Genomic DNA, 26,816 nt, shown 5'->3' with positions numbered 1-26,816 from the left:
ATGATAAATCTCATATCCCAAAACTGCTGGAAGTCATTACATCAGTCTTTATCTCATAGTTGCTACATGAATTTTTGAGCACCAAACTTATCCAGCTGTTGCTTATTTGTTAGCCAAATACCCCCAACTGTTCATAAACATGCTTTACATTTATGCATCAGTAAAACTAACCGTAAAATAGTAGATGGTGCTCCAGACGAGGTGTTATGTTACTTTACAAATTATAATGTTTTTTTTTTTTAGTGGAAGACCACTTTGCACAACAAGGCATATGTGGAGACATGCTGTCTGTGTGATTTCTGATCAGAAAAATAACATCTCCATACAGCTATTATTTCTGAGGGAGAAACAAAACTGAGGCATCAGTGCCTGTCTCATCACAGCAGCAGGTGGGAGTGTGAATGTCAGTAATCACTCTTCAAACATTTTACTCAACAAATTCAAAAACCGATTTATTCAAATATCATTTTATTTCCTCACAATTTGGTGACATAAAATATTTGTTATAAATATTTATTTAACCTAATGCAGGGTGGTACACTACCTTGTACAAGGAATTTTTCAAGTGAAGTCGTTTTCTGCCAAAAACTTCATTAAAAACTTAAGTGGAACAGTAAATATGTCAGGGCCCTGAACAAACATTTTCCTTCTGAGGAGGATACTCATACAAGATTCAAAGCCAAATCCCTTCTCTGCTTATTGAAGAGAGTTTTTTTGCTGTTAGTACCTTAGGGCTCAGTTGTGAACCTGAGCTCTGTTTCATGAGGTGCAATACAAGGACAGAAAAAAAAAAGGCAACCCCCACTCCAAGGATTCACAGCACAAGGGCACAGCATAACCCCATTGCCACCTTGCTGACAGCTGCACTGCTTTTAGGAGATTACAGCTCCCAGCTGCCACTGCCACGGCGCTGCTGGAGGTTCCTGGTCTCCAGCTCAGCTGTAGTCACGTGTGGAATACCTGGAATACCTGGAATTTTGCTCTCAAGCAGCTCTCACTGCACTGACAAGAGAATCTCTGCCTACACAGCTTTCAGACCCGAGGTGGATGCAGTCAGGTGTGTGTGTAAGGGACGAACCAAAATGACGTTGGTGAGTGAGATACGTCCTGTGTCAGCAATCCAGCAACAGGACTGCTATTGATTTTACAGGCCAACAAGGGACCATTTTAAGACAGGATTTGACTGACACTAATGAAAAAAACCTCAGTGTGTGTTTATTAGCAGTTCATGCTCTTAGACCTCAGTAAAGTATCCCAAATGCTGAGTGGTTGCTTCTTCCAGAGCTCTTTTTCAGCAGCTTTCTCTTTTAAGTTATTAATCAGCCTATCCAATTTCTGTCAGTAAACATCCACCAAGACCTAGAACTATGGTTTCTGCCACTTCAGCCTGCAGCCTTGGTTTCTGGGCTTTAATGTCAGAGACATGGATGACAGAATCCATCAGGAGAGGGGAAAGAAAGCTTCAGCCCCAAATTACACAGCCTCAAACTTACCTCTCCCTTATGTTTTTCAGATTGCCAGATTAGAAAATCTGAGTCTCACTTCTTATTACCTGAACTTCAGCAGGACTTCACTAAAACTTTCTGATTCATCTCCATTAAAAAAAAAAAAATCCAACTTTCACAAATCTCTAGGCACTAGTACTTAAGAAAATCTGGGTGTTACAAAAATAGTCCTGAGACATTTAGGAGCTTGGCAGAAAAGAATAGTGGCATAGATAACCAAGCTTCTGGTCATTTAGGGCTTTGCAGGCGAGCAGAGGGAAAAGGGACTCTACTCCCCTTTGGACATTGCTGACATTTTTTGTCAGACTGTGCAGATTCTATGGACAGGATGCTTTTAGTCCACTTGTTCCACTCAGTCTATGTGCCCTCCTAACTAGTTTGTGCATTTGCAATGTCTTCTGTGAAATCTGCTGAATGATGTGGTCTTCTATTTTGCTTGCCTGCTGTCAGGCAGGGTGTTTGCTTCATAGTAAATGACTGAGAAACCCAATTCCCTCATAAATTCATGAAGAGTATCAAAAATTAGTAACCTATGCTTCACATGTAACAGAAAAAAAATATCTCCAAAGTGATCTGGTTTTTCCTTCAAAGGCCATAAATGTGGAAGTTGTGGTTCTAGAGAAGATGGTTCTGAGGGATTCACAGGGCACAGGGCTGTGCTGGCTCAGAACAGTCAGAATTCCCTGCTGAGTAACTCTGTTATTGTCTTAAAAGCCATTCTTTCCATAAGGAAAGGCATTTGTGGAGAGCTGAGGGATACACTTGTGCTGACCACAGTTAGACTTTGGGAACTGTCTCTGCCTTTTTTTGAAAGACACTAGATAAAGAGGAAAAAATTTGCTTTCAGTATGTTGAGTGGAAAGACAGAATTTGAAATGTGAAGTATCACAATTGCAATATTGTTTTGCTCCAGATATTAAGAAATACCTACAAAACTTTACATAAAATTAACAAAAATGTTTATTTCAAAATTATAAATCAGCTGTTACACACAGAATACTCAAAACAGTGTCTTTAACTCAAATTCAGCTTTTACTGCTACAATAAACAGTCACTCTTACTAACACAAGTAATTTAGTTCACATCAGAGGCTGAAAGTAGTCATCTAGATGTTTAGATGCTCTCACACAGGTATTGAATTAACTCACTACTGTAAAATGATATTTCTGCTGCTTCTAAGTGCCAATTTGGCAAGAGCATATCATAACATTTTATGAAAAAAACACCTTTAGAAAATAAATAGGAAAAATAAATCTGCATCTCAAAGTGTGTGTGGTTGATGAGCACACGTTCTTGCAGCAACTACAATAATGTATTCTTACATTATTTCTTACAGAAATGAAAGGAGAAGATGAAATGCTTTGTACTTTAACTTCAGAAACTGAAAACATTTGTCAAGGCTAAGAAGGAAAAGAATTTAAAAGGAAGTCAAAGGTATTCAAAAGAGTGTAAATTGCTTTGTATTTTGTAAGGAAGAATGAAAACCTTTCATAGAAGGAGACTGTGATGATCTCTGATCCTGTCCAAATGCAAATGGAAAACTAAAGTCATCTTTTCCATCTCCAAATGCATGAGAAGTCGATTCTGAGGCAAAGGGAAAGGCAAATGCATCCTCACTTTCAGGTTTCCCAAACAAGCTCCCTATATGGAATACACATTATATTTATTATTAGATTAAATCTTACTGAGAGAATACTGCATTCAGCATATGTTTCTTTAATAACATATTATGCCCAACGTCCTGCTGAGCATCAATGTACAGTTGTGTGTTTATTTGTGGAGGTCATTATTAGAATCTACATCGAAGGAAGTGTGAAGTGCTCGAATGATTTAGAACAACAAAACACTTGTGCATGATATATTCTGCAACAGAGAAACAGAGGTCTTTGTAAACAGAATCCACAAAAGTGTTTCTTTAGAGAACAGTGTGATCAATCACTGAAATACTTGGGAAAACAAAGCTGCTGAGAGAAAAACACTTGAGTTTTTATTTAGTAGCGCAGAATTCACACTTAACAACAGATACATATGCATAAACCCTTATATTCTATACTCATCCAATTTTAAAAAAAAAGTAGCTTTGCTCTTGCAGCACCTCAAAAGAAAAAGATTAGATTACAGTTCCCTTCAGGGAAGTGCTTGATCAGAAGTTTTGGTCCTATTGATATAACGAAAAATTGGCTTTTCCTTTCAGAAAATCCAGGACTTCACACAGATCATGCAAATGTCTGTGGCTCACTCATACTGAGTGAAAGATACTGTGTATTAAGTCTGATTCTGCTCTCTTGTGCCATTTTTACATTGTGTACTTTCAACGGTTTACACCAATGAAAGTTAGTTTACTATTGAGATTTCTTCAATCAAATGGAAACTTTATTTTCATTTTAGTTGGGGGAGGAAACAAACCCCAAGCAGATGTACTCTTTCCAACTCTAAGCTGGTATCTTTAAGTTAAAGTACTATTTACCAAGTACTACAGCTTTTTACATTAAAATAACTGTTCTTTTTATCTGTGAAAAAGCTTTGAGAGTTGAATTTTTCTTCTCCCTCACAGGTCCTCTCAGTTTGCTTCAAACACACCTGCCACTACTGCTATTTCTTTCTTTCTCATACCTCTTTTTTTTCCCATGGTGTCTCAGACATTGGAAGCCAAACGTGCAAGGAAAGATTTAAGCTCATCTAAACACAAATGAGCACAATAAACCACTGAGCTACATTATCACACCTGACTGTCCTTTCAAGACAAACAAAGGTGCTCTGCTAAGCAGGATCATGAGCTTGGCAGTCACATAAACACAAGCAGAAGACAGCTGGTCTACACAAGCACATCTGAGTTTCAAACTTACCAATATCTTTGTGTGGGGACTGAGTGTTCAGGTTTCCCACAGAAAAATTTTCCTCTGCCTGAAAATGTAAACAAACATTCTATTTAACAAATGAGAAAGGCAACGGATAAGCTCTAATGTATGTAATATGTTCTTTTGCTTTTGGTGAGAAAGACACTGTCTCAGTGTTAGCAGCCTTCACAAAATCTGTATACAAAGGTGTATATCAGTCCCTAAAGTTGCAAAGGAAACTCTTTGATCAGATAGATTTCATTATAGTTGCACATATCTGCAAACACACTCCCTCCATTCTCCTAGAAAAAACCCCACATCTGATTGATAGCTGTCCAAAAGAGGATCTGGCTTACTGCTGTTGTTTAAACTGAAAAAAACCCAAAATTATTTAATTCTGTGACATTTTAGAAAACCTCTAAGCAACAACACAATTAGTTCCTACTGAGTAGGACCTGCCATTGCCAGAAAGAGTAGCGGGGTAATCACTTGTCACTCTTGAGGAGACTTCTTACACTACATTTAAAATAGATGCTGAAGTCCTTCAAAACTCCCATCTAACGTCAGAGAATCCCACCTTTGGTACAGTTTGATAATTCTTAGTTTCTGTCACTGAACAGGCACAAAATAATGTGGGTTCTAACAGCACTGCATGACTTAATATCCACCTCATTCCTCAACAATTCACAAACCACTCACCAGTGTGTTCTCTCCTACACACAGCTCATTCTACAAGATACCAACAACATGTATCTTGCCAAACACAAAATGGAATGGTGCTTTCCCTCACCCCTGTTTCAGCTTCCAACCTCTGAAACAGGAGATACCTGAGCTCAAATCCCTTATTTGCATAATTGGGTTTGGATCTCCATTGCCAAGTGGTACCTAACCCCTGTCCTAGGCACTGACACACATCCATCCTGGATCCCCAATTATCTCCCTGTTAACCCAGGAGAGGAAAATTGACTCTGCAGCACTCCAGTTAGGGAATCTGCAAGGAAAATGAAGACCTGGATTCCATTCCCTGTTCCAAATAGTTGCCTACATAGCTCCTCCATTTAAATATAGCTATTCCATATTTGCTGTTCAATGCCCTTAATAGATTGTGCTTTCTTCCTTTCTCACTGTTCTTCACTTCATCAAGACCACACAGGATGTGCATGTGAGCTGGGAATTCTGCTAGAGAACTTAAATTTTGCACTGCAACACTGAACCAGAAGCCTTTTGATAAATAAAATCACCACTACATTTGCACAAGATCCGTCTGAGAAAGATTCATACTTGGTCAGAAGTCATCATAGGGGGAATTGCCAGGAAAGGAATTAAGCATTTTCAAAGGATAACAAAGTAAAATTAAGCAAGATATTAAAAAAAAAAATTACTACAAGGTAACCAGTCTGAAAAATCTCATTCACTGTCAGTGCTGTTTTCTTCACTTATTTTGCTTTGTGGAAATGTGGTGCTCACAAGTAATCATTTTTACCTCATCAGATGAGTTTTGTGCCCCAAACACAGAAGAACCAAAGAAGTTAAAACCAGGTGACTTCTGGGAGAAGTTCATAAGAGAAAAGAAAGCAGGAGATTTTGATGTTCCTTCTTCACAGCCTAAATTCTGAATGCTGTAAATACAGAAAGGAATAAACTATATTAATAGTTTTCTAAGTAATGATGTCTTTTTTTGCTCTATTTTTCTCTTGTTCTGTTTTTTCACCTTTTTAGGTCCCCATAGCTTCCATCAATAATTTCTTTTTGCATCACAGAACAGGTAACACAATACTTCAAAGCAAAGGTGGTGTTCTTACCAATTCCCTACCCTTCTAACAAAAACAACCTATTTAAAGATAGAAGTCAGAGGTACCAATATTACTGCAGGAAAAGACAATGTGTCTCATATTCCTAAGCAGAGTCTTGCTCTTTCAAACAGCTTCAAGTGGAAAGGATATTATAAGAAAACCTAGTAAGTGCCTAGAATAAATTGGAAAAAAAATCTGAATATTTTCAAATGAGTTTTCTAGAAAATTCTTTCTATAGTATCTTCCAAAAACAGCAGAAAGGCTTATACAATAAACATCAATACAGCTTTTTGCTCAAGATCAAATAAAAGCTGAAATCATACAAGTCAAAGGGAGGTGTTTCAGAGAATTGCATCTTCTTCCCCTTTAAGTCAGGTGTTTTAGGTGCTCTTAAAAATGGTTCTGCACTTTCTTCTACTATGTCAGGATTATCTTCATTTGGATTAAAACTTGTGTGTACATCCTATTAAAAAGAAATACACAATAATGTTTATAATGTATACAATTTCCCAAAATATCATTAGCCCATTTACCTATAAATATGTTTATTATATGCTTTAGGTCTAGTTATGTCTCATGAAAAATAAAAGGATTTTAATAAAATGCTGACAGTGACATATTCACCATCCTTAGAACTGTAACCTTAATTTACCCAATTTAAAATGGACTTCCTGTGAGTTAAAATTTTCATCCAAAAAATAAAGAAACTTGTGAACTAACATTTTCAATAAAAAATGTAATTCTACAGTATGTCTTAGCATAATGTTTAAGGTCACACTGGAATCCTCTTGATACTCCCTAGTGAGATAAAGGAACATCACCATCAGAATATATTTTGGTTGACTGAGATATTTCATCTTCCTCAGAAAAGGTTAAATGAGAATGTACACTTGGATTCTGTGCAGCAATTTCCACCAGACTCAATATTATTTTAAATATTTCTTCTCCATCAGTTGGTTTCAGGCATCCTTCTGTAGTGAATCAACCAGAGGATGAAGAGCATCTCAAACTTGGTCTTGTCTGGTAGTTGTAGCTGTGTGCTGGTTTGGGCTGGGGTAGAGATCATATCCTTCACAGTGGATGGCATAGGAGATACAGTGATAATTATTCAGGGATGTTTTAGTTACTGCTGAGCAGTGCTCACACAACATCAAGGTCTTTTCTGTTCCTCTCCCACCAGTGAGTGGGCTGGAGGTGCACAAGGAATTGTGAGGGGACACGCTGGGACAGCTGACCCCAACTGACCAAAGAGGTACTGCACACCATGTAATGTCATGCTCAGCAATAAAAGTTGTGGGGAAGAAAGAGGAAGAGGGGAATGTTTGGAGTCATGACATCTGCCTTCCCAAGTAACTGTTCTGAGTGATGAAGCCCTCTGTTCCTGGAAAGGGCTAAACAACTGCCTGTAGATAGGACATAACGACTGAATTTCTTATTCTGTTTCACTAGGATGCACAGCTTTTGCTTTACCTATTAAATTGTCTTTATCTCAACCCACAAGGTTTTGCATTTTTACCCTTCTGACTCTGTTCCCCTTTCCACTGTGGGGGTCAGGAAGCAAGTGGCTGTGTGGTGCTCAGCTGCTGGTGGGTGTTAAACCACATCTTGATATCACCTATATGTGCAACACAACTGGCTTGAATATTACTTGAATATTGTGTGAGCTTGACCTCACATCCAGGCATAGGTGATAAAAGCAGTGCTGATGGAGCCAGCACTGAGCCTATTTATCACAGTTCTGTGTGATAAATAAGTTTCAAAAGCAGTCTTTTTTAATGTTTCATCAGCTCACACTGATGAAAATGTTATGCACCAATTGATACAAAAAATATGATGTGCATAGGATGGTCATCCTAAATGGTCTGCTGTTAAAGCAGCAAAAAAACCCTCAGAACACTGATGTGATCAAGAGCAATGATCACTATATTACCAACCAGAGGGTATTGGTTGGCTCCTCACCTGTTGTGTGCCTTATAATGAGTCACTGTGCCAATTTCTGAGACTCACCTCTTGCCAACCGATTCAAACATGTCAAAATATTTTGACTATTGTAAATAAATTAATTACTTATGACATAAGAAATGCTTTGCTTACTTGAGGTATGTGCGAAGATTCCTTGGGCTCCTCTGCTTCTTTATCACCACGTTTGGCCTCTTGGTTTGCTGCACAAAAAAAGACAGCACTGCCTGTATTGCAGCAGCTTTTTAAACAGGTACATAAAAATTACATTATGGGAAAGAATCCCTGAGGAAGGTTTACTAAGTTGGCATTGCTATCGGTGAGGAAGTGTTCTGACTGTGGTTTTCATAACCACCCACTTTGTGGCTACATCCATAATAATTACCTCTTGTTCTGCCACTTACTCACTATTGTCAGAGCATTTCTCGGGCTGCTTCACGTGGTTTGGTGTGTTCTCTAAACCTACCCATTGTTCCCTGAGAGTGCTGTGTTTGTCTAATCCAGCTATTGCCCTCTGAGAGTGCTAAATACCAGTCAATAGAAACCAGGTGGGAACAATATAAAAAGCACATCCGTGTGACAGTGATGAAGTGTTTAAAGGAGGATGAGAAACGAGAGGGAAATTTATCAGACTTTCTGCTCTAAGCTTCAGGTCGTGCAACATCTCAGGCACTGTGGTTAAGGACACTGTTTCAGGACACAGAAGTAGTGTCCTATTTATAAAAAAATATAGACTATAACCTTTTACATGCATTTTAATTGGTAGTATAATCAGAAAAAAAAATTTAAACTGAAGTTCAGTGCCTTGTGATCTCGAAAACTGTAGGTGTGTTTCTAACTACCCTGTTTTGTTTCTGTAAACATTCTGTATGTTTTTCTCCAGTTAATTTTTGTCATTAAAAATCTTAAATGTGATGATTCCAGATTCCTAAATGACTGGGTTTATTATACCCCTTTTCTTTGTATTTTCTCATGCCTCCTGGGCAGATTTTGAGACTGGATTTCATTTTATCCAAGTAATTTGAGACTAGAGTATGAATTTACAGGAGCTGTTGGAAGCTTCCATTCATTGGCAATGGTCAATGCAGAATGAATCTGCCTGTCTGCTATACTCAAAGTTTGAACTAAATAAACAAAGTGGGAAAGGAATACAAATGGTGGCCCTCTTAACATCAGAATGAAAATTTGGTCCAGAGAATTATATGATCCAGCCTTATAAAAGAAATTGCAGTGGTACCTTACCCTTTACTGCATTTTTACTCTCAAACTGCTGCTGACTGGAAGTCAACTGCCTTGGTGGATTTGTCACTCTAAAAGACAAAAATTATTGTTTGTCTAAATATGAATTATTTCCAAAAAACTCAGCCTTAAGAATGAAAACTACTTTATTAAGTTACCTGAATTTCACTGGGGTTTGTATGCTTGCTATTAGTGGAACTTGGGCAATTTGTGGGTTGTTAGTTCCTGCAGTGTCAATAACCATCTAAAAGACAAAAGAAAAATTCAAATAAGGCAGCAAATGAAATTGTCACATCAACAGTATCACTTTAATTTCTTCTTAGACTGTGGAAATCCCTTCTTTTAACCAGGAATTAAGAATCAGGCAATGTAAAAAAACCTTACCTTTTTCCCTATATTTTCATTATCTACATTTTGGCAGCATGATACCCAAAACCACTTCTATAATTTTTTATAAAGTCTTAGTCACAACACTGATCACTAGATGTGAATAATTAACTTCTCTGTGACACAAATAATGTTATATAATTTACAAAGTTTATCCAGGTTTGCTGCTGCTGCTTCTCAACACAAAAAGGGCTGGGCCAGGCCTGTCTCTGCCACTGAAGGCCAATGTGAGCATGTACATCAGTCTCAGTCAGCACCGATCTCACGTGTGGATTGAAAAACTGCAGAAAACACGGAAATGCTCCCACCTCACAGATTTTCATCAGATCAAAAGCCCTAACTCTTATATCTAGGGTGTCTTTGTGCCTTAAGGGCAGAGTGGCACCAGGGTTCTATGCCTCTGCATCAGATAACACGCTATTTCACACGGAGCATCTAGTTCTGGTTTATTTTTAACTTACAAAATGTATCAATCTGAATTCAGTTCAGGATAGGGGACTAAAGGGCTGGTTCTGCATTATCTGTCACTCAGCACTTGAAGTTTACACCTTCTCTGAAGCATAGCAACCTTTCTTCCAATCTTATTTTTCCTCAGACTCCATCTTCTTTTCCTTGTTGTCATCACCCTTTCTGAAAGTTCTCTTAACCTTGACTTACTGCTTCTCAGTATTGTCTAAGTGCAATTCTAAGTCCCAGATTTCCAGCCTCATCTCTAGATTACCCTGGCAACAGCCCCTTCCATCATCCTTGTCATGTCCAACTCCCTCAGCCAGTCACAAATGAGAATTGCTTGAAATTTCTTCTGGCCTCGTTCCACTCAGCCTGGCCACTGCCCTTCATGTTGTCTTATGTTATGAAGACTTTGTCTTCTCCCACAAGCTCCACTCTACACCATTTAGTGATTCCCTCACTTCAGTCCTTCAGTTCCTTTGAAATTCTTAAGAAAATCACAGCTGGTTCTGTTTAATTTTAGCTTGATTTTTATTGTTCAATAACATTTGGGTTTAAACAGAACAAGTGAGGTGCCCCTTAGAAAGAAGGTTTTGATGTGGAAACTACCCCGAGCTTCTGCACAGCAAACACAATCACAAACTATTTATTTTGTCTCCTATGGCCTTCCCTTATCTGAGTACTCCTTCAATACCTTAACAATCTATTGCTCCTATCAATGTCCTTGCTCTCTATGAGACTATTAGTGGTTTTCACAACTGTGCAAGCTGTTCCTCCAACTTGTTTCTAGGTTGGTTGATTGTGTTTGAATATTTAAGATACAAATACACTTCACCATTTCATAAAAGTGCCATATGAACTCTGTGCTTACGGGTGAGAGATAGAAAATGGAGTTGTGGGCTCCTGCAGTGTACAAAGCAAGGTTGTTTGTGGGTTTATTCCTGTCAGCCCAGATTTTTGTCTCTGGTTAAACCTCAGAATTGAGCTATTAACTGTAGGCACACCTGTACAGTATCCTGCACACTTAGTCCTTTATGAAATCCTTCATTATGGAGTAGTTGGCTGAGAAGTCATCAGTAATAGAAGATTATGTTCCTCCTTTAGAGCTCCAAAAATTTGCTACATAAAACCAAGTGAATCTACAAAGGTTATTCTAAATTTTAAAAACTATTACACAAAATCAGTTGGAAAGGTGGAGCACCTCAAGTTTGACATGAGAATGCTTTGCAAGAACACACATATTTTCAGAATGAAAAGGCACCAAAGAAAGATTTTTGTTGTCATTACCAAATAATAGCAGATTACCAAGATTAGTGCCCTGTTTACAGGATTGGAAGGTTTCATGTAAGATATTATAGCATGAGGCATGTTTGAGGTGTTTTAAATTTAAACCACCACATAAACCAGATTATATAATCTCATGTTTTTACCAGTGGGAGAGCTACATACCTCTGACAAATTTTCTGCAAGATTGGAGGAACTGCTAGTGGCAACTGGAAGTTCCATTGGTTTTTCTTTTTCTTCTCTCCCTAAATTAACAAATATTATGTAATATTGTGAATAGGATTAAGTATCCAAAGCATGGCATTGTTAAACTGAACTTGGGAACAAAGATGATAAATTTTCCTTTCAATACAGAGCGAAAAGAAAATTATCACAAAATATGAAAGTATTAATCAAATAATAGTCAGTTAAGATTTCCTGTACTAATGCAAACAGTGCTAAAGGTATGTTTCAGATTTTTCTGGCAGCATGCATCAGGTGTAGCTGTCATGTTACTTTACTCATTGCATAGGTACGAGAGGAACCAGACATAGAAGATTTCCTGAACATAAAGACAGGTGAGCACCCAACTTCCACTGAAAACCTGGCTTCAACTGTAACAGTAGGAGCAGTTCACTAGATTTGTTATTGTGCATTATCCATTCATTTACACAAAAATAATCCAAAATCCTGGCTGAGAAATCATTAAACACACTGCACCTGTTTCTGGTTGTTGATTTGAGAATCTCATACTGTGTACAGACTGGACCAATTTCTGAGGAATGTGTAGGACAGGTAATGGTTTGCACCGCTCATGTTTCTCTTTTGGCAAAGGTGAGTGTTCAGGCTCTTCAAACATCCTAAACAGAATTAAATTTAAAATCATTAAGTTGCAAAAGAAAAGTAACCATAAAATATAACTGCTTCAAATAAGTGTAGTTTCCAAGTGAGTTGGCTGTTGTCAGCGAGGTTCTACCACTTTCAGCACCAGTAGCTGATAAAAATGGAGGTTTTCTTTAAATAATATCAGACAGAGAATATCACTGAAAAAAAGAAACCACCAAGTAGTAACAAGCCAATCATAAGAACATTAATGACTTAAATTTTGTCAGTATCAAAGAAAAGAATTAGTAGTTTGAAATTTGACACTTTGAATAAAGTACATCATTATTGTAGTTCTGAAATCACATTTTCACGTTTAAAAACACTTTTTCTCTCTCTCTGAGATTGTCTGGAATACTCACACTACACATACACAAAAGAGAAAACTGCAGCAAGTGTTTTCACTTGTGGGGTAATTATCTGTGTAGGGTAAATAGCCCTTTACAGTGGAGAAAGACAGAGGTTAGCAGAACAATGAAGGGTAAAGTGGCTATTTGGCACAGGAACGTTTACCATTTTTTAAAATAATGAGTTCTATTCTATTTTCTCTCTGGCATTCTTGCTTAGTGCCTCTGTGCTTCTAGCTACAACATCTGGTCTGTTACTGACTGAACAATGCTGGTCAGAACAAATAAAGAACTGAGTCAGTCTGTTGGTTCTTCTTGAAATGTTCCATAAACAAAAAAAGGATAAAATGTAGGATGCTCTTTATAAGACAATGTGGAGTAAAATCAGCAGTACTAATAAAAAATACCAACTAGAAGCACTGGTTAAGATACATGGGCCTAACAACACATTAAACTCACCTGTGAATGCACCTCAGTCAAGTAACTCTGATGAAAAGGACCATTTTCACGTGTAGTTACGTATACACCTGGTGCTGTGCTGGACTGAGACCTAACAAACCATACAAACCATATACCACCTAACATAGCAATCAAAAAACCCCTATGAATATTAAAGATTTTTTTAAAAATTGTATCTTCTAGTTACATTGATTATAGATAAACCTGTGTCAAGAATGAATATTACAGGAAATAAGATGTGTATACGGCTGGTGCATCTTTAAATTCAGATGCAGGGAGCACAAAACCGAGGAGAAATCAAAACACAGCTAAGCACAGAACTCTGGCTAAAACTGCTTCACTTTGTTCAAAAGTGGCTTATTCGGCCACTTTACCACAATCATCATTCAAAGATCAATGGAACGAGGCTGCAGTGGTTGAGGTCATCAGCTAGACTGCCATAGACAGTCTAATAAGGGTGGAGTTTTTTGTTGTTTGGGGTTTTTTTTTCTTTTGTTTTGTGGTTTTTTTTTCACAGAACTTAGGATGCCAAGTTGTGTTTCTAAAAGTTGTTGCAGTCACTTTCCATGTGCTCCTGTGAAGCCTAGCAGGCAACTGTACCTTTCTAAAGATTTACTCTCCATTAAATATATTCTCCATATTCTCCATAAAATATATTCTTCTACAACGCATACCTATTCAGAAGAATGTATCAAAGGCAGCTACAAACCAGACTCAGCAGCTCTTAAATATGCACTTCTTAAGTAACAGAGCCTGCAGGTAAACTTTATACATATGCAATACAGCTGCTCCCTTCCCTCCCCAAAAACACTGTTGAAAAATAAACCATGGGCATCTTCTCCGACATAATTAATAACCACTGGAAGAAAAATCAAACTGCAAACTGAAGCTCAAAACAGTCCAAATTGCAGTAGCAAGAAAGAGCATTTGTCTTCTTTCTCTGCTTCATTGTTAGTAGACATCTGAGTAGATAAAAAAATCTTTATCTTGATCCATACTGCAAAACAGGGAACCTTTTTTAAAGTGTAAAGAAAAAAATAGATATTCTTAAGTCAAAATAAAGTGGTATTTTCTTAGTAATAGTTTCTTCATTGTAGTATAACAAAGCCCAAAGATTAATATTACTTCATTTTCACTATAGGAATCAAGTGTATTTGATTAGACATATGAAGAATCACACCTGATTCCTGTGGTATTTACAGGACTCTCCTGGAGTCATGTTCAGTATTCTCATGAGGAGAATGCCAGCAATTCCTTTGGGAAGCAGAACTTTAAATCACTAGTAACTAATAACTGCCTATGGGGTTTGGTGAGCACAGGATTGCCTCTTCATATATGTTTACATTAGAAGTCCTGAAACAACTTTTTAAGTACTTTTCCAAGAATTATATTACCAAGTTTTTTCTCTGACCAGTAGAAGTTAATCTCTTGTAATGCAAAGGTACTGAAAGAGCAGCAATAATCTGCCATGGAATATCTTCTATGTGAAGTTTTAGAAAAAAGCTCTCTCTTGGAACATAAGAAGTGGAATTAATATATGACCAAATTGGAAAAAGAATAAATACAGAATTGCAGAATAATGAAATTAAAGCTCTCTCAAACATTTTAGAAAAGCAGAGAGAATGGACATGATATATGCTGTAGCATATTTCAAGATATCAGCCTTTCTATGTAATAAATTTAATCTCTAATTGAGAAATCAAGACTAGGGCTTCAAAAGAGTTGAGTCCTATTTGGTGGCTGATGAGAACTCTTGATTTGCAAATTTTACCTGTGATGACTGTCAGTGTAACTGGTGAACTATGAAAGCCCACAAATCAGAGAGAACAGCTGGTATGAGCAGAGGAACCTGTGTTTTCCACTCAACCTTACCAATAACTGACTGGCCAGCAGTAAGTGATTCCAACTAAAATGTTCCAGGCCTTTTAAAAGAACATTTACCACTTCCATTCTCCTGCCCAAAGGAGAACAAATAAATCAGCACCTATTAATTGACTTGCAAGTTGGTTTCTTGTCTTGTAGCCCTCTAAAGCATTTCATGGGTATTAATTTGTACATTGTTCTGCTCAGTGCTTTCATTGCTCTCTTTAGTTCTTTCCCCTGATGCTGCTGGTTTCATGCTGGTCTGGATCAGTTTATGGAGACTCACAGTACAATTCCCTTTTTTTCTGCTTATTTTGTGGCAGAAGATGAAGATATCTCCTCTTCACAAAGATTTCTTTGCTCAGTAGTATCTTTGTAGTGACTGCAGGACAGCTCACAAGAAACTACAGCCTTTGGCACTCTTACATTCTGCTGTCGTATTTTTGTACATTGCCTTGAGTGTGCAAAAGTTTTATTTCACATCTCATTTTCTCAATATATTTTCTATTTGGTTTTTTTTCCTCACAGTGTTTATGCTCACAGCTTCATAATACACTCATTTTAACATCAGTAGTTACTTAAATGGTTACTTCAATGCTTTCTGGTGAAGACTTCTTTTAATACATTAATGTCAAATAGGGGTTTTAAAAAGAGTTTTATGCCATTTTCTACAGGCCTTTATGTTGTGGACACCTTTGACATAAAAAAATCCTCAAACCCCTTTAAAATTTACTCTAGGAAAAACTCATTAATTAATAATCAGGTTCTGGTATGACTACATTTGCTATATCACAGAAGTGCATACATGGACATTAAAAGGCACTGTGAGTTAGGGTAGTGTAAAAGGTTTACGCCACCTTCTATCCATGATGCAGCCCATGGAATTGCTGCTTCAGTAAGAGCTCCAGAAAGATCTGCTTGTGTGCAATCCAGACACAGCTATAGGTGGAGGTACAAGCACCTGGAGGCTCCATGACAGGGAGATAAATGTAGAAATGGCAGGTCTGGCAGTGCACCCTATGGATTCCTTTCTACAAGGAGCCTGTCTGAGGGATTCTTACACCTCCATACCCAGAGCACAGACCTCTGCCTCTTATAATAAGTCTCTAATTGGCTTTTTTTGCTCTGCAGACTGGACACACATGAGTTTCTTTGAAAATTCAAAGGGAATGCTTCCCATCTTTTATTTTGCTTTGTCTTAAAACTAATGGGATTTCTTGTTTTGCCATGTTCTTGCCAATTATAAAAGCTTACATAAGGAGGTAGAATGCATGTAAAGGCTTAAAAAAAAATCATCTGTATGATTTGTAGGTAAGGAGATATTAAAGAACTAAAAAATCCCTGTAGGGATGATGTATTTCTACAGACATATTCCACTAAATCCCTGTTTAAAGCCCCAAAAAGATTCTTTTTCAAGTGCACCAGGATATAAAATCACTCAGACAAAGTCTTTTGGACATATTTTGGCTTTAAAGTGGATTTTGGTCTAAAAGTGTCAGCTCAATGGGAGATGTTTCAACATTCACAAGGACTCCAGATAAGTGCAAGATAGTCCTGATGGTGATTTTCAGTCATTGTAATTGAGCTCAAATTAAAGTGAGTCCCAGCTGTAAATGATCGCTGACTAATTTACTAAGCCATTAATCCTGTCTATGAAACTTTCACTCATGCTTGTTTTTAAGAACTAAATTAAGAGTTAAATTTCTTAAGTAGTTCAGAGGTGAAGACAACTGACTTGTGGAACCCTGACTCTTTTCCCCAAATATGCATTTAGTAGAGTTGATGTATTTTATCTCTGACTGCACAGTCACTGTAGTTGCACTCAAAACTTGTAACACTACTCACACAGATTTCTCAGAGTTGCTGAGGAGCAAAGGTTTCTACAAAATACTTTAGAATAGTATTTTTTTGATACATTGAGCTTCCAAGAATCAAAATTTGCCACCATCTTAATCCCCAGAAACATAAAACTTTTAAAATTGCATAATTAAATCACATGATCAGGGTTAGAGAAGTTTGCCACTCCATTTTTAGCAACAATCTGTCTTTTGTAACACTCTTTGTGTAATGCTGAGATACTACTCAGAATAAAAGCAAGGAAAAAAATAATTTTGAAGTGTACCTTTCTTTAAACTCCTCTGGTTTCTCGAGACTTTTTTGATTTTTTCCTTCAATCATTTCAGAGTTATCTTGATCTTCTGTAGCCGCTTCAAGTCTCTTAAAAGATAAAGAAGAATTAGCATAAAAATTGACAAAATTTTAAATATTACAGCTATGTGCTACAAAAGTTTTCTAAACCTAACAAATCATTGCACTGTAGCAGTTTTTGCAGGCAAGACATTCTGAAGAAATAAACAAGGTTAAAGAGAGGAAATATTTTTTGTTGGACCTACTGTAAGAACTGGAACGAACATGGAAGTTTTGGAACATGGGCACTGCACATCTGTTCAGAACCTGGAGCTCCTTACATGGTCTCCTTCAAAGCTATAGGCAAATTCACCTCATCCCTTCTTACTGTATGTTTACACAGCACACACCACATTGGGAACTTTAGTCTATAACTGTGAGTGTCGAACAGGATCACTAAATATTAAATATAAAACCAGAAAACACCACTTGTGCACAACATGCTTCTATCAGCACAAGGCAGTAAATGGAGTCCTTGATCAGCTGGTCCAGAGAGGTAAAAGCACCCAGATGCAATGCTATAAAAAAAAAACTAAACCTTTACAAAATTGGCCTATTGGGCTACTGAGGCTTAGAACAGACCTTTTACAGAGGCCTGGGTCCAGCTGCTGCACTGATAAAATCCCTTTTATTTTTTGAAGATCATCCCTTTGAAATCAGTGCTTCTTCTAGTCAGTGGAACTGTATTGATCCCCTGTCTAAAATCAGCCGGTTTTTACCTCTGAGGGTTATACACCCACACATTTATTGGGGGGGGGGGAAAGAAAAGAAAAAAAAGAAGGAAAGCAGGAATTTCCATTTTTCTTGTTATAAAGCATATTTAGTTAAACACAAACCCTTAAAAACCAGTAGGGCCTGTGAAAGCTGTACCCTCAAGCCCTGGGGCTCACTAAGGAGTGTCCCTGCACTGTTTTCAAGTGTCTTCTCTTGAGATAACACCAAAGTCCTCGTGACACAGTGCCTTGGCAGGAACTCTGGCATAGGCTGAGGTCAACAGAAAGCAAGCTTTGAGAGCCTTTACATTCATGGACCCCTCTTCTCTAAGAAGACATACGTGATGCTACAGAAACATAAGGCCTGGATCATCCTCTTGGCCTGTGTGCTTGAAAATACACTACTTTTTTTTTATGTTTCAGAAAATATAATGGCAGCATGTATACCCGCATAACGTGTATTTCTAGAAAATAAAATTAAAATACAGTTACCTTTTTTAAAGAACCAATCTTCATTTCTAATTCTTCTGCTTCTTTTTTCAGTTTGACAAATTCTTGTGCAGCAACAGTGGCAAGATGTAACATTTCCTGTGTTTTTTGCTTCGAAGATGCACTTTCATGTTATGGAATACATATTTGAACAACATGCATTTTTTTTTCTAGCAAGGGATACCATCAGATCACTGAGCCCTCTGTGCCTTAAGTGCAAATGCCAGAGGTGCAGAAAGCTCTGACAAATCTACATTTCTTTGCCAAATCTTCAAATCTAACTTCAATTAACCTTCTCCCAAACAAAGAATTTTCCTGGATATGTTATTAAATTTTTTATTCTCTCTCTGGAAAATGCTCCCATAAATTTAAACTGAAGTGTATTATTTGACCTTTGATCTTCTCACAGAGAAATGCTGATGCTGCCACTCTAAAGATAAATATATAAATAATTAGTCTTTTCTAATCGAAAGTTGTGAAAGGTAAATATAAACTTTTTTCCCTGCTAACTGCATAAACATTACAAATAAAGGATACATGTGTACAGTCCAATCGTTTACAGATTTAAAAGGAACAGCCTCTGCAGAAATAAAATTTCATTTCAGAACATTAATTAACAAACCTAATTTTCTCAACAAATACAAGATAAATTAATAGATCAGGAGCACTTATCTTTACTTAGTATAAATAACAGAAATTGCAGTGTAACAGTAATGCCATTAACAGGCACTAAAAAGATACTAAAATTAAATTTAAAATTCTGAGAGCCTTGATCTAAAGGATTCTTAGAACATTTTTACCCCAAGAAGCCCAACGACAAACCTCTCTCCATTACATTTAGGGGTTGGAGAAAGGAATATTACTATATACACTCTAAATTTTTCTTTGCTACAGATTTTTTTCCTAAAAATAGCGTAACACAAAGAATATATTTTATTAGCTTAAAGGAAACTGTGGAAAATGAGAGGATTTCTGTATGGCACCTTTAATGTGCAGTGCACTGCCAATAGGCTTTAGTGTAAAAGCACTGATAAAAGCAGTACCCAGATCCAAGCAAGCATCTTCCTTCCGTTTGTGTTTTTTCCAGTGTTTCAAAACTCTCTTGTGGATTTCTTCAACTTCCTCCTTTTTTTTGTAATGCCTCTGGGCAAGAGCAGTCTCTGCATATTTTTTGTGGTGTTCCTCCAAAACCTCCTTATACTGGATTATGCAATCCTCATACATTTTCCTGTAAAAATATACACGTAATTTAATTTTTTTTCACATGAAGTCACCGTTCATAAGGAAAAAAAACTATTAGTTTATGGCATCAGCTCTGATGTCCTAGGGAAAAAAAAAAGTCGGATTATATTTAATATGCCACTCTTTGGTTTTATTTTTTATTTCCTGGCTATTTTCAAGGAATACTCTGCTGTATGTAACAAAGAATACAGTCGTGATGTAATAACCAGTCAAACCTCACTGTTCTGAAAGGAATGTAGACCACAGCACATTCAAAGTCAGCCTGGCAGATAACAAACATATTTTTTCCTGTGTAATTATCATGAAACTCATTTCAGGCCAAAGTCTCTGCTGGTGTTTATTGGCACAACTCCCTCGGTTTCAGTGGAACTGTATCAAACTTACAGTTCAAGAGAATGTGGCCAAACATCTCATATTTAGAGCAGCCTGATGCACCACTGGACTAAGAGCTGCCTCCAAGGAGATGCTGAGTAATCTCTGTCTGACTCAGGGAAGCCTTAAACACACATATGAGTCACACTAAAACAATAGGTCTATTCACACTTAAGGTTAAGCAAACACTTAAATGTTCAAATGGCAAAGAGCCAGAATGCTCAGCTTCTTGTAGGGCTGCCCTGTAAATTAATGTTACACTAATATAATTTCACTGGCATCATGTGAGCACACAGCTACGAGTTACTAAGGTAGGTAACATCAATTAATGTTCATGACATTCTTAAAACTCTCAATCAGCTTTTTAAAAAATTATACTGTAAAAACTAACAAATATCAGAAGTAATAGGATGCAACTCATCACATAAAGCACAAAAATTTAGGCATGTGCAAAATACATAATAAGAGCATGATGGTGAGTGTTTCTGCAGATGGCAGATGTTAATAAAGAGGTATCACAGCTGGGTGTAAATTACTTAGGAAAAATGTTTAAAATAGTGACAATTTCTTAAGACCACCATACTATGGATGGCCATAAATACTGCTCTGTGAAAAACAGATTTTGGGAAAAGAATATGAAGTTCATAAAGAGGTTAATAAATGAGGTATGTTAATAAAGAGGTATCACAGCTACAGACATCCAGCATGTACTGTTAACACTAAATAATCATTTAATTGGGAAAGAAATAATACACAGAGTTCCTTGATATTACAATAGGCCAATATAAAATCACAGAAGGTAAAGGAAATGTCATCCTGTAGGAAAAGGTTAGGTGAGCAATACAGAGGGACAAATTTAAAAATATTAAGTTATTAGTGCACCCGTAAATTAGCAAGAAATTCCTTTATGGAAAAAATTATGGTTCATAACAGCAACTAAAGCCAGAGAGCCATTTCTTTACCTGCCCCACGAATAAAGGCTGCATTAAGGAACAGCTCTCTCTGCTCGCAAAGCAGACAGTATTCCTCTCTAAGGAACACATTTTACCTCAAACTTTCACTAATCACTTAATTGCAGCAGGACTGAAAGGCTGCATTTGTCGGCCCTGGCTGCCCGCTGGCAATCCCAGACAATGGAAGAGAGAAAAACTTGTGTCCAAACTCAGTGCTAGAAAATTCTGCTCTTACAAAAGGAAAACTAAAGTCACAGGGCAAAAAACAGGAAGATTTTAATTTTCAAATCAAACTACACTCCAGGCACTAGTTCCTGTTAAACTGATCGAAGTTCAATACACTTTAGGGGAAAGAAGTGGTAGGTCAACACTGTGAAACCTAGGAATTGACACTTCCCAAAATTCACATAGAAAATTACACCAATCTATCTGGTTTTCTACACAGGTGGTCTCAGGAATCTAAGTTTCTTGATTTACTTGATATTTCTGTATACTGTACAAAATTTCCCAGATATGAATGATGAAAAATATTCAATTCTATTTAATTAAATAAATGCTACAAAACTAACTGAGGAAAAAAAAATTGCTAACATACAATTTAGAATGCATTACAAATAAATTTAAACAATATAAATAAGTAAAATAATTTGTTGTAGCAGATAACATTTCAAGCTTCTGAATATAATCCTAAAACTTTATATACTTTTCCCAAAATCTATTTTTCTCAGATCAGTATTTACAGCCACATATACTGCAGTAGTCTTAAGAAATTGTCACTGCTTTTAATATTTTTCCTAAGTAATTTACATCTTACAGTTTGTGCAGATAACACAGAAGTATTTAGAATTCAGCACTGCTCACATTAAAGTCATTAGAAAAAGTTTTAATCTAATTGCAATGGGAAAGGGGCAGTGTTCACAAACCCCCTAAACATTATGTAGATGGCAACTTATTCCTCTTTCCTTCTTCATATCACTTTTTTCAGGATAAACTTCCAGTTCATATGAGCATTCTTCTTTGTTCTTGAAACCAACAACAATGAAAAAATGTGGAACGCTTGTAAAACCTCCATAAGTGCCTAATTAAACACAAACTGATCTGCCCATCTTTCAAAAACATCTTTCCATCTAAAGAAGCATGTCCTCAGTGCCCACAACTCCCAGGCTGAAAAGCACATTCAGCTCATAAAGTTCTAAATATACTGATTTTTCTTCCTAATTTAAATATTTAGAATTTACTGAATGCACATCTTGCTGACTTGAGCATATCATCAGATGCTTCAGTGCAGAGGGATTGTATTTGAGGAAAAGCTTTGAAAAATAACATGAATTAAATTTATTTCATGATTTATAGTCATGATGTCTTATAATTAAGCTTAGGAAAACAGATCAAACACTTTCATGTTGGAATTGAAACTAGTTATCTAAAGAAGCAATTTAAAAGTAATGCTTCTTTGGCTTGTCAGCTCAAATTAGTGAAAGCCAAAATGGCTTAATCATATACTCATAGAAAGCCAATTTAGCCTTATTTTTCACCAAATTTAGAGCTCTGAACAGGAAGAAGACAGATAAGCTACTAACTGAGTTAATTAAAGGCTATCAGGCATGCTATTTCTGCTGTCTTGGACAACTGGCAGAAAGAACAGTTACAAAAGACCCAAAGCCAACATTTTAAATCACCTAAATTTGCGACTCTAAACTGGTATTTAGATATCTAGAGGGGTCTGCTGTGACTTTTGCACTGCAGGGCTAAGGAGCCTCTTCCCCCTCACATGCAGATCAGTGAAGGTGAGCAGCCTCTCTAAAATGAAGGTCTGTTTTTACTCTTTTAAACAAAACTTTGGAGGGCTACTTTGGCACAGCACATTTGGAACCTTTCAGTGAAAATCTTCAGGGACTGCTCTTGATGTCACTGAATGTAGGCAGCTACATTGCACAATTCATAATTTCTTTTGAATGCAGAATATAATTAATGAAGATGAAACACCTGAGATGACACTTACTGAACAGAACTGCATTTGCATGCTTTGTGTTTATTTTGAAAAATATACAGTATACAAAAACTTGGTTTTTTACATTCTAATAATCATATGCAATTCATATTCTAAAATAAAGAAAAGTGTGAAACTATCTGAATGCTTCTAATTGTTAGCTGAAAAAATTGTCTTTACTTCTTGAGCTTTCCTTGAAACAGTAGGCAATTGAACAATGTTCTGAAAAATTGTAATAGGCATTTGGGAAGCAATTGAAGAATCCATGTTTTATCCTATTCCATTGGTAACTACAAAATAAGATATGATCTCATAATAATGTAAGCCAAAAAATCCTTTTAGTTATTCAGTCACTCATATTATCCTGTAAAGTTTACAACAAGTTGTGATGCAGATTGCTGGGTTTAGTCAGGTTAATAAGAAACCTCATCTCACATGACCACAGATACCTCTCATTTTCTGTAGCTTCCTCTAAAGCTTCAAGTTCATTTTTCACATATTCTTCATGTTTGCCAAGAATTTTATAGGTGGGCTTCCAGCTGTGGAGAAATTAAAAAAAGAAAAAAGAAAGCGTATTAGGGGTCTTTTCTGATAAAAAGCCATTCAGAAAATAAGACGTCAAGTTACTTTAGTAGCTTACTAGAACAAATAATTCATTAATGTTTTGATAGTCAAACATAAATGGGTTTAGTACAGAAGTCTTTCACATGCATACATTTATTCTGTTAAGATTTTAAAGCTGCAAATTCATGAAAATAGATATATAAAAATAATTAAGAAAGATTACAAAGCAGTTTTTAAGGAATGAATGGAATGGGCTTCACACAATTTTTTGGAGCCTAATGCTAAGCAGTGAGGCATCAAAATCCACTTATTTGGTACTCAGTAGAGCACCATCAGTAAATTCTTTAGATATGAACAATCTTCTTGTTGGAGATGCCCAGAACTTCACTCTCATCAGTATCAGCAACACCCATCCCATACCTAAATGCAAGCAGCCACAAACAGAATTCCCTCCATTTGCTAGGCAAGTGCTGCTCAGAAAACACCAAAGTGACTTTCCTAGAGCAGGATGCTGTAGAAGGTACTGAAAGCACAGCAGATTCACGGAATACTTATGACTACTAAACTAACAGTACTTTCTCAACAGCCAGGCATTAGAGATACCTCTTCCTTGGATGTGGGAATATTAGAAAGAGAGACAGATAGACTTTCTGATTCGAGTGAAATTCAGATGTGAACTTTAGGAGAGGCATATAAGAAGGTTTTTGAAAAGAAAGCATCTTGCCTGAAAAAAACAAATAGAGTAAGGAGCATGTGAACAGGCTGGGCTGGAATGGGACAGAGATCCTACTGCCAATGAAAAGAAATTACATGCTCCCTCCAGTGGAATCTACTATAGAAAAAAATAGCATACCCTCTCTCTAGCCAGGACTTAAAGGGATCTATATATTCAGCCTTAGTCCAGAATACAAGCTGTCCTAGGCAGCACTAACACCTACAGTGAAGTTTGAGAGCAGCTATCTGTCCTAGGAGATGCATACAGAACCCCCAGTTTTAGGAACACGTACATAGATAGTATCAAAGCTAAACGTTGAAGAAATAGAAGGAAAAATCCATTAGGACTGACGAGACTAAGTGAATCTGGAACAGCAGAGATACAGTTACATGAACAAAGAGGAGGGGAGAAGTGGCAATACAGAACAAGGCTGCAATTGAAAATAGCAAGTAATTCAGAGAGCAGCTGAGGACATACAGCTCACTTTGCACTGCATAGCCATGAGTAGGGTAAGTAAAGGGCATTTTTGGATACAAATGTGCCCCATGGTTCAAAGCTGGAGGGTTTGTGACATCCAATCACACAAAGTATGAACGTCCATTTGAACAATCACTCCAAAGGTAGAATAAAACAGAGGCTTCAGTAACAGCTGACTTACTGCAATTTCCATCAAGGAAATAAATAAAGAGCAAAGATCTGGCAATTAATTTGCTGAACTGAAGTCAAATAATCTTTAACTCCAGGTGATGAGACAACACAAAACACAACCAACATTTATAACAGCAGTAAAGTTTGTCAACAAAACAGCTAATTGAGGAATTACAGCCTCCTTCAGGAAATTTAGCACCGTGGGCACAAATCATTTGACACCACTAGTGATTAAAAATGTAATTACAAAAATGTTACTTCACCATATCTACTGCAAATGAAGCAGAAAGCTGAATTTCTAAAGGGTCAGATTTTTTAAAAAGCAGAAACCAACATACTTATATAAAAATGTACTGGCACACCAACACTGTCATATTCTTCTTCTACTCAGAAGCCCCCATGCCTTTCTTTGGAGGAAGAAATATCCAAGAGATATAAAAGTCAAAAAGCTTTTATTAATCAGAGTACAAACCATATTTACATGTGTAAACACAAAATGTGTCACATTTGGTGTTCACGTCTACTCTGTAGACGTAGAAAAAACATGTAGTATAAGGACACTGGTTTGTGAGCACAAGGTATGCAGGATTCAAGTAGCTCATCTACCAGTTTGCTAAATGCATCACTGTTTCAGGGATCACATATTTGTGTCCTTCCTTTCATCAGCCAGGATATAAAGAAAAATCTTTGTCCACACTAATCTGCAAGGAATAAAATTATCCTGTCATTTGGTAGTTTGGCCAGCGGGACAAGACAACGATTTCTTTTCCAAACTAACGGCATTCTGAGTTCATCTGGCTTTTTTCCTTATTATGTTTTTTCTATTTCCATGAAATCTCTTCATCCTCGCACCCAAATTTAAAAATTGTAAGAGAAACAATACAATTGGAATAGGTTCCACCAGCGGTATTTCACTACTTCTTACTGCTCTGGGATCAACATTTACAGTTTGAATCATTCAAGAAACTAAATATTAGCAAAATGTCATCACTTGTCTAAAAACATACGTTTCATTTGGCTCATTTTGTGCCAGTTCTTTGTTACATAGACCAATATGGATTTCTTTAGAAAGCACAGTATTATTCCAATATATCTGTCTCATATATCATATTTTTTGTAGACTTGTCGAATATAAGAATCCTTTATTTTGCTCAAAGTCTTCAAATCTGCTTCAATACACTCATGATCATGTCTGGTAACCCAGACAAAACACTGTTTCTTTGAGGGCTCTATTGAGCATCACTGGCAATTAGTCAGCTGAGAGGGTGATTGTGACTCCAAAACAATATTTGAATTTGCAAAACCAACATTAGAATCATGTCCAGTATAGATGGAGTGTCAACTAGAATAAATTTTAGAAGTTTAGGATGATTCTACTGTGTAAGTGCTCTAATTGTCTGATCTTACAACTAGGGCTTGTTTATTGCAGTTTTCAGTGTGTCGTTAAATGACATTTCCAATAATTTAAGACACAAAGTCTCTACTCTTCTGCAAGCATTGTCCTTCTATGAATACATGTATTCATTAATGAGTCACTTCTCATTTTCAGTCTCTTTACACTAATGCCATTAATTATTCTTTGTAGGACTTGAGCCAAAACCCAGTGAATTCAATGATTAAAATTTAGATCAGATCCTTAGTTTTACCCTTAATTTTTTCATCCATTTTTTTTATTTCATTTGCATCATTTAACAGTCTGTGATTTGCAAAAAAGATATCAAAGGAAGTGGTGTGAGTAGTTTCATAAACTTACATAAGTGTTCATTTTATCCTGCATTGGAGGCAAGAATTTAATGTGATGGAAAAATGGAATTTTCTTGCCAAGGTCAAATTTTTTCCTAACCCTTTTTATGATAAAGCTACAAACAAGTATGGTATCCAGCCACTACAACCACTTCATTCACTAATGATTTCATTCTTTCTTCTGTTTTCTGAGGGTTCAAAATAAAATCAGAAAGG

General features: G+C 36.7%; 1 protein-coding gene across 5 annotated transcripts in view; it reads right to left on the bottom strand.

The window, feature by feature from the left end:
- Nucleotides 1-2,447: 2,447 nt before the first annotated feature.
- The window catches only part of CUNH14orf39 (chromosome unknown C14orf39 homolog), a 31,902-nt gene continuing 7,533 nt past the window's right edge, over nucleotides 2,448-26,816 (bottom strand). For all 5 annotated transcript variants that reach the window (XM_027702383.1, XM_027702379.1, XM_027702380.1 and 2 more), the window contains 14 exons: nucleotides 23,380-23,469; nucleotides 19,417-19,601; nucleotides 18,911-18,953; nucleotides 18,377-18,497; nucleotides 17,107-17,201; nucleotides 12,154-12,293; nucleotides 11,620-11,699; nucleotides 9,492-9,577; nucleotides 9,337-9,404; nucleotides 8,230-8,297; nucleotides 6,459-6,598; nucleotides 5,826-5,961; nucleotides 4,352-4,409; nucleotides 2,448-3,146 (listed from right to left, as the gene is read on the bottom strand). In XM_027702383.1, coding sequence (XP_027558184.1) covers nucleotides 2,944-3,146; nucleotides 4,352-4,409; nucleotides 5,826-5,961; nucleotides 6,459-6,598; nucleotides 8,230-8,297; nucleotides 9,337-9,404; nucleotides 9,492-9,577; nucleotides 11,620-11,699; nucleotides 12,154-12,293; nucleotides 17,107-17,201; nucleotides 18,377-18,497; nucleotides 18,911-18,953; nucleotides 19,417-19,601; nucleotides 23,380-23,469 — 1,513 coding nt within the window. In that variant the 3' untranslated portion in view covers nucleotides 2,448-2,943. The remainder of the gene's footprint in view (nucleotides 3,147-4,351; nucleotides 4,410-5,825; nucleotides 5,962-6,458; nucleotides 6,599-8,229; nucleotides 8,298-9,336; nucleotides 9,405-9,491; nucleotides 9,578-11,619; nucleotides 11,700-12,153; nucleotides 12,294-17,106; nucleotides 17,202-18,376; nucleotides 18,498-18,910; nucleotides 18,954-19,416; nucleotides 19,602-23,379; nucleotides 23,470-26,816) is intronic.

This window comes from Neopelma chrysocephalum, unplaced genomic scaffold (assembly GCF_003984885.1).
Source record: "Neopelma chrysocephalum unplaced genomic scaffold, ASM398488v2 Primary Assembly neopelma1_183, whole genome shotgun sequence".
NCBI lineage: Eukaryota > Metazoa > Chordata > Aves > Passeriformes > Pipridae > Neopelma > Neopelma chrysocephalum.
Note: the sequence above shows the minus strand (reverse complement) of the source record. Positions and strands in the feature narration are given on the sequence as shown.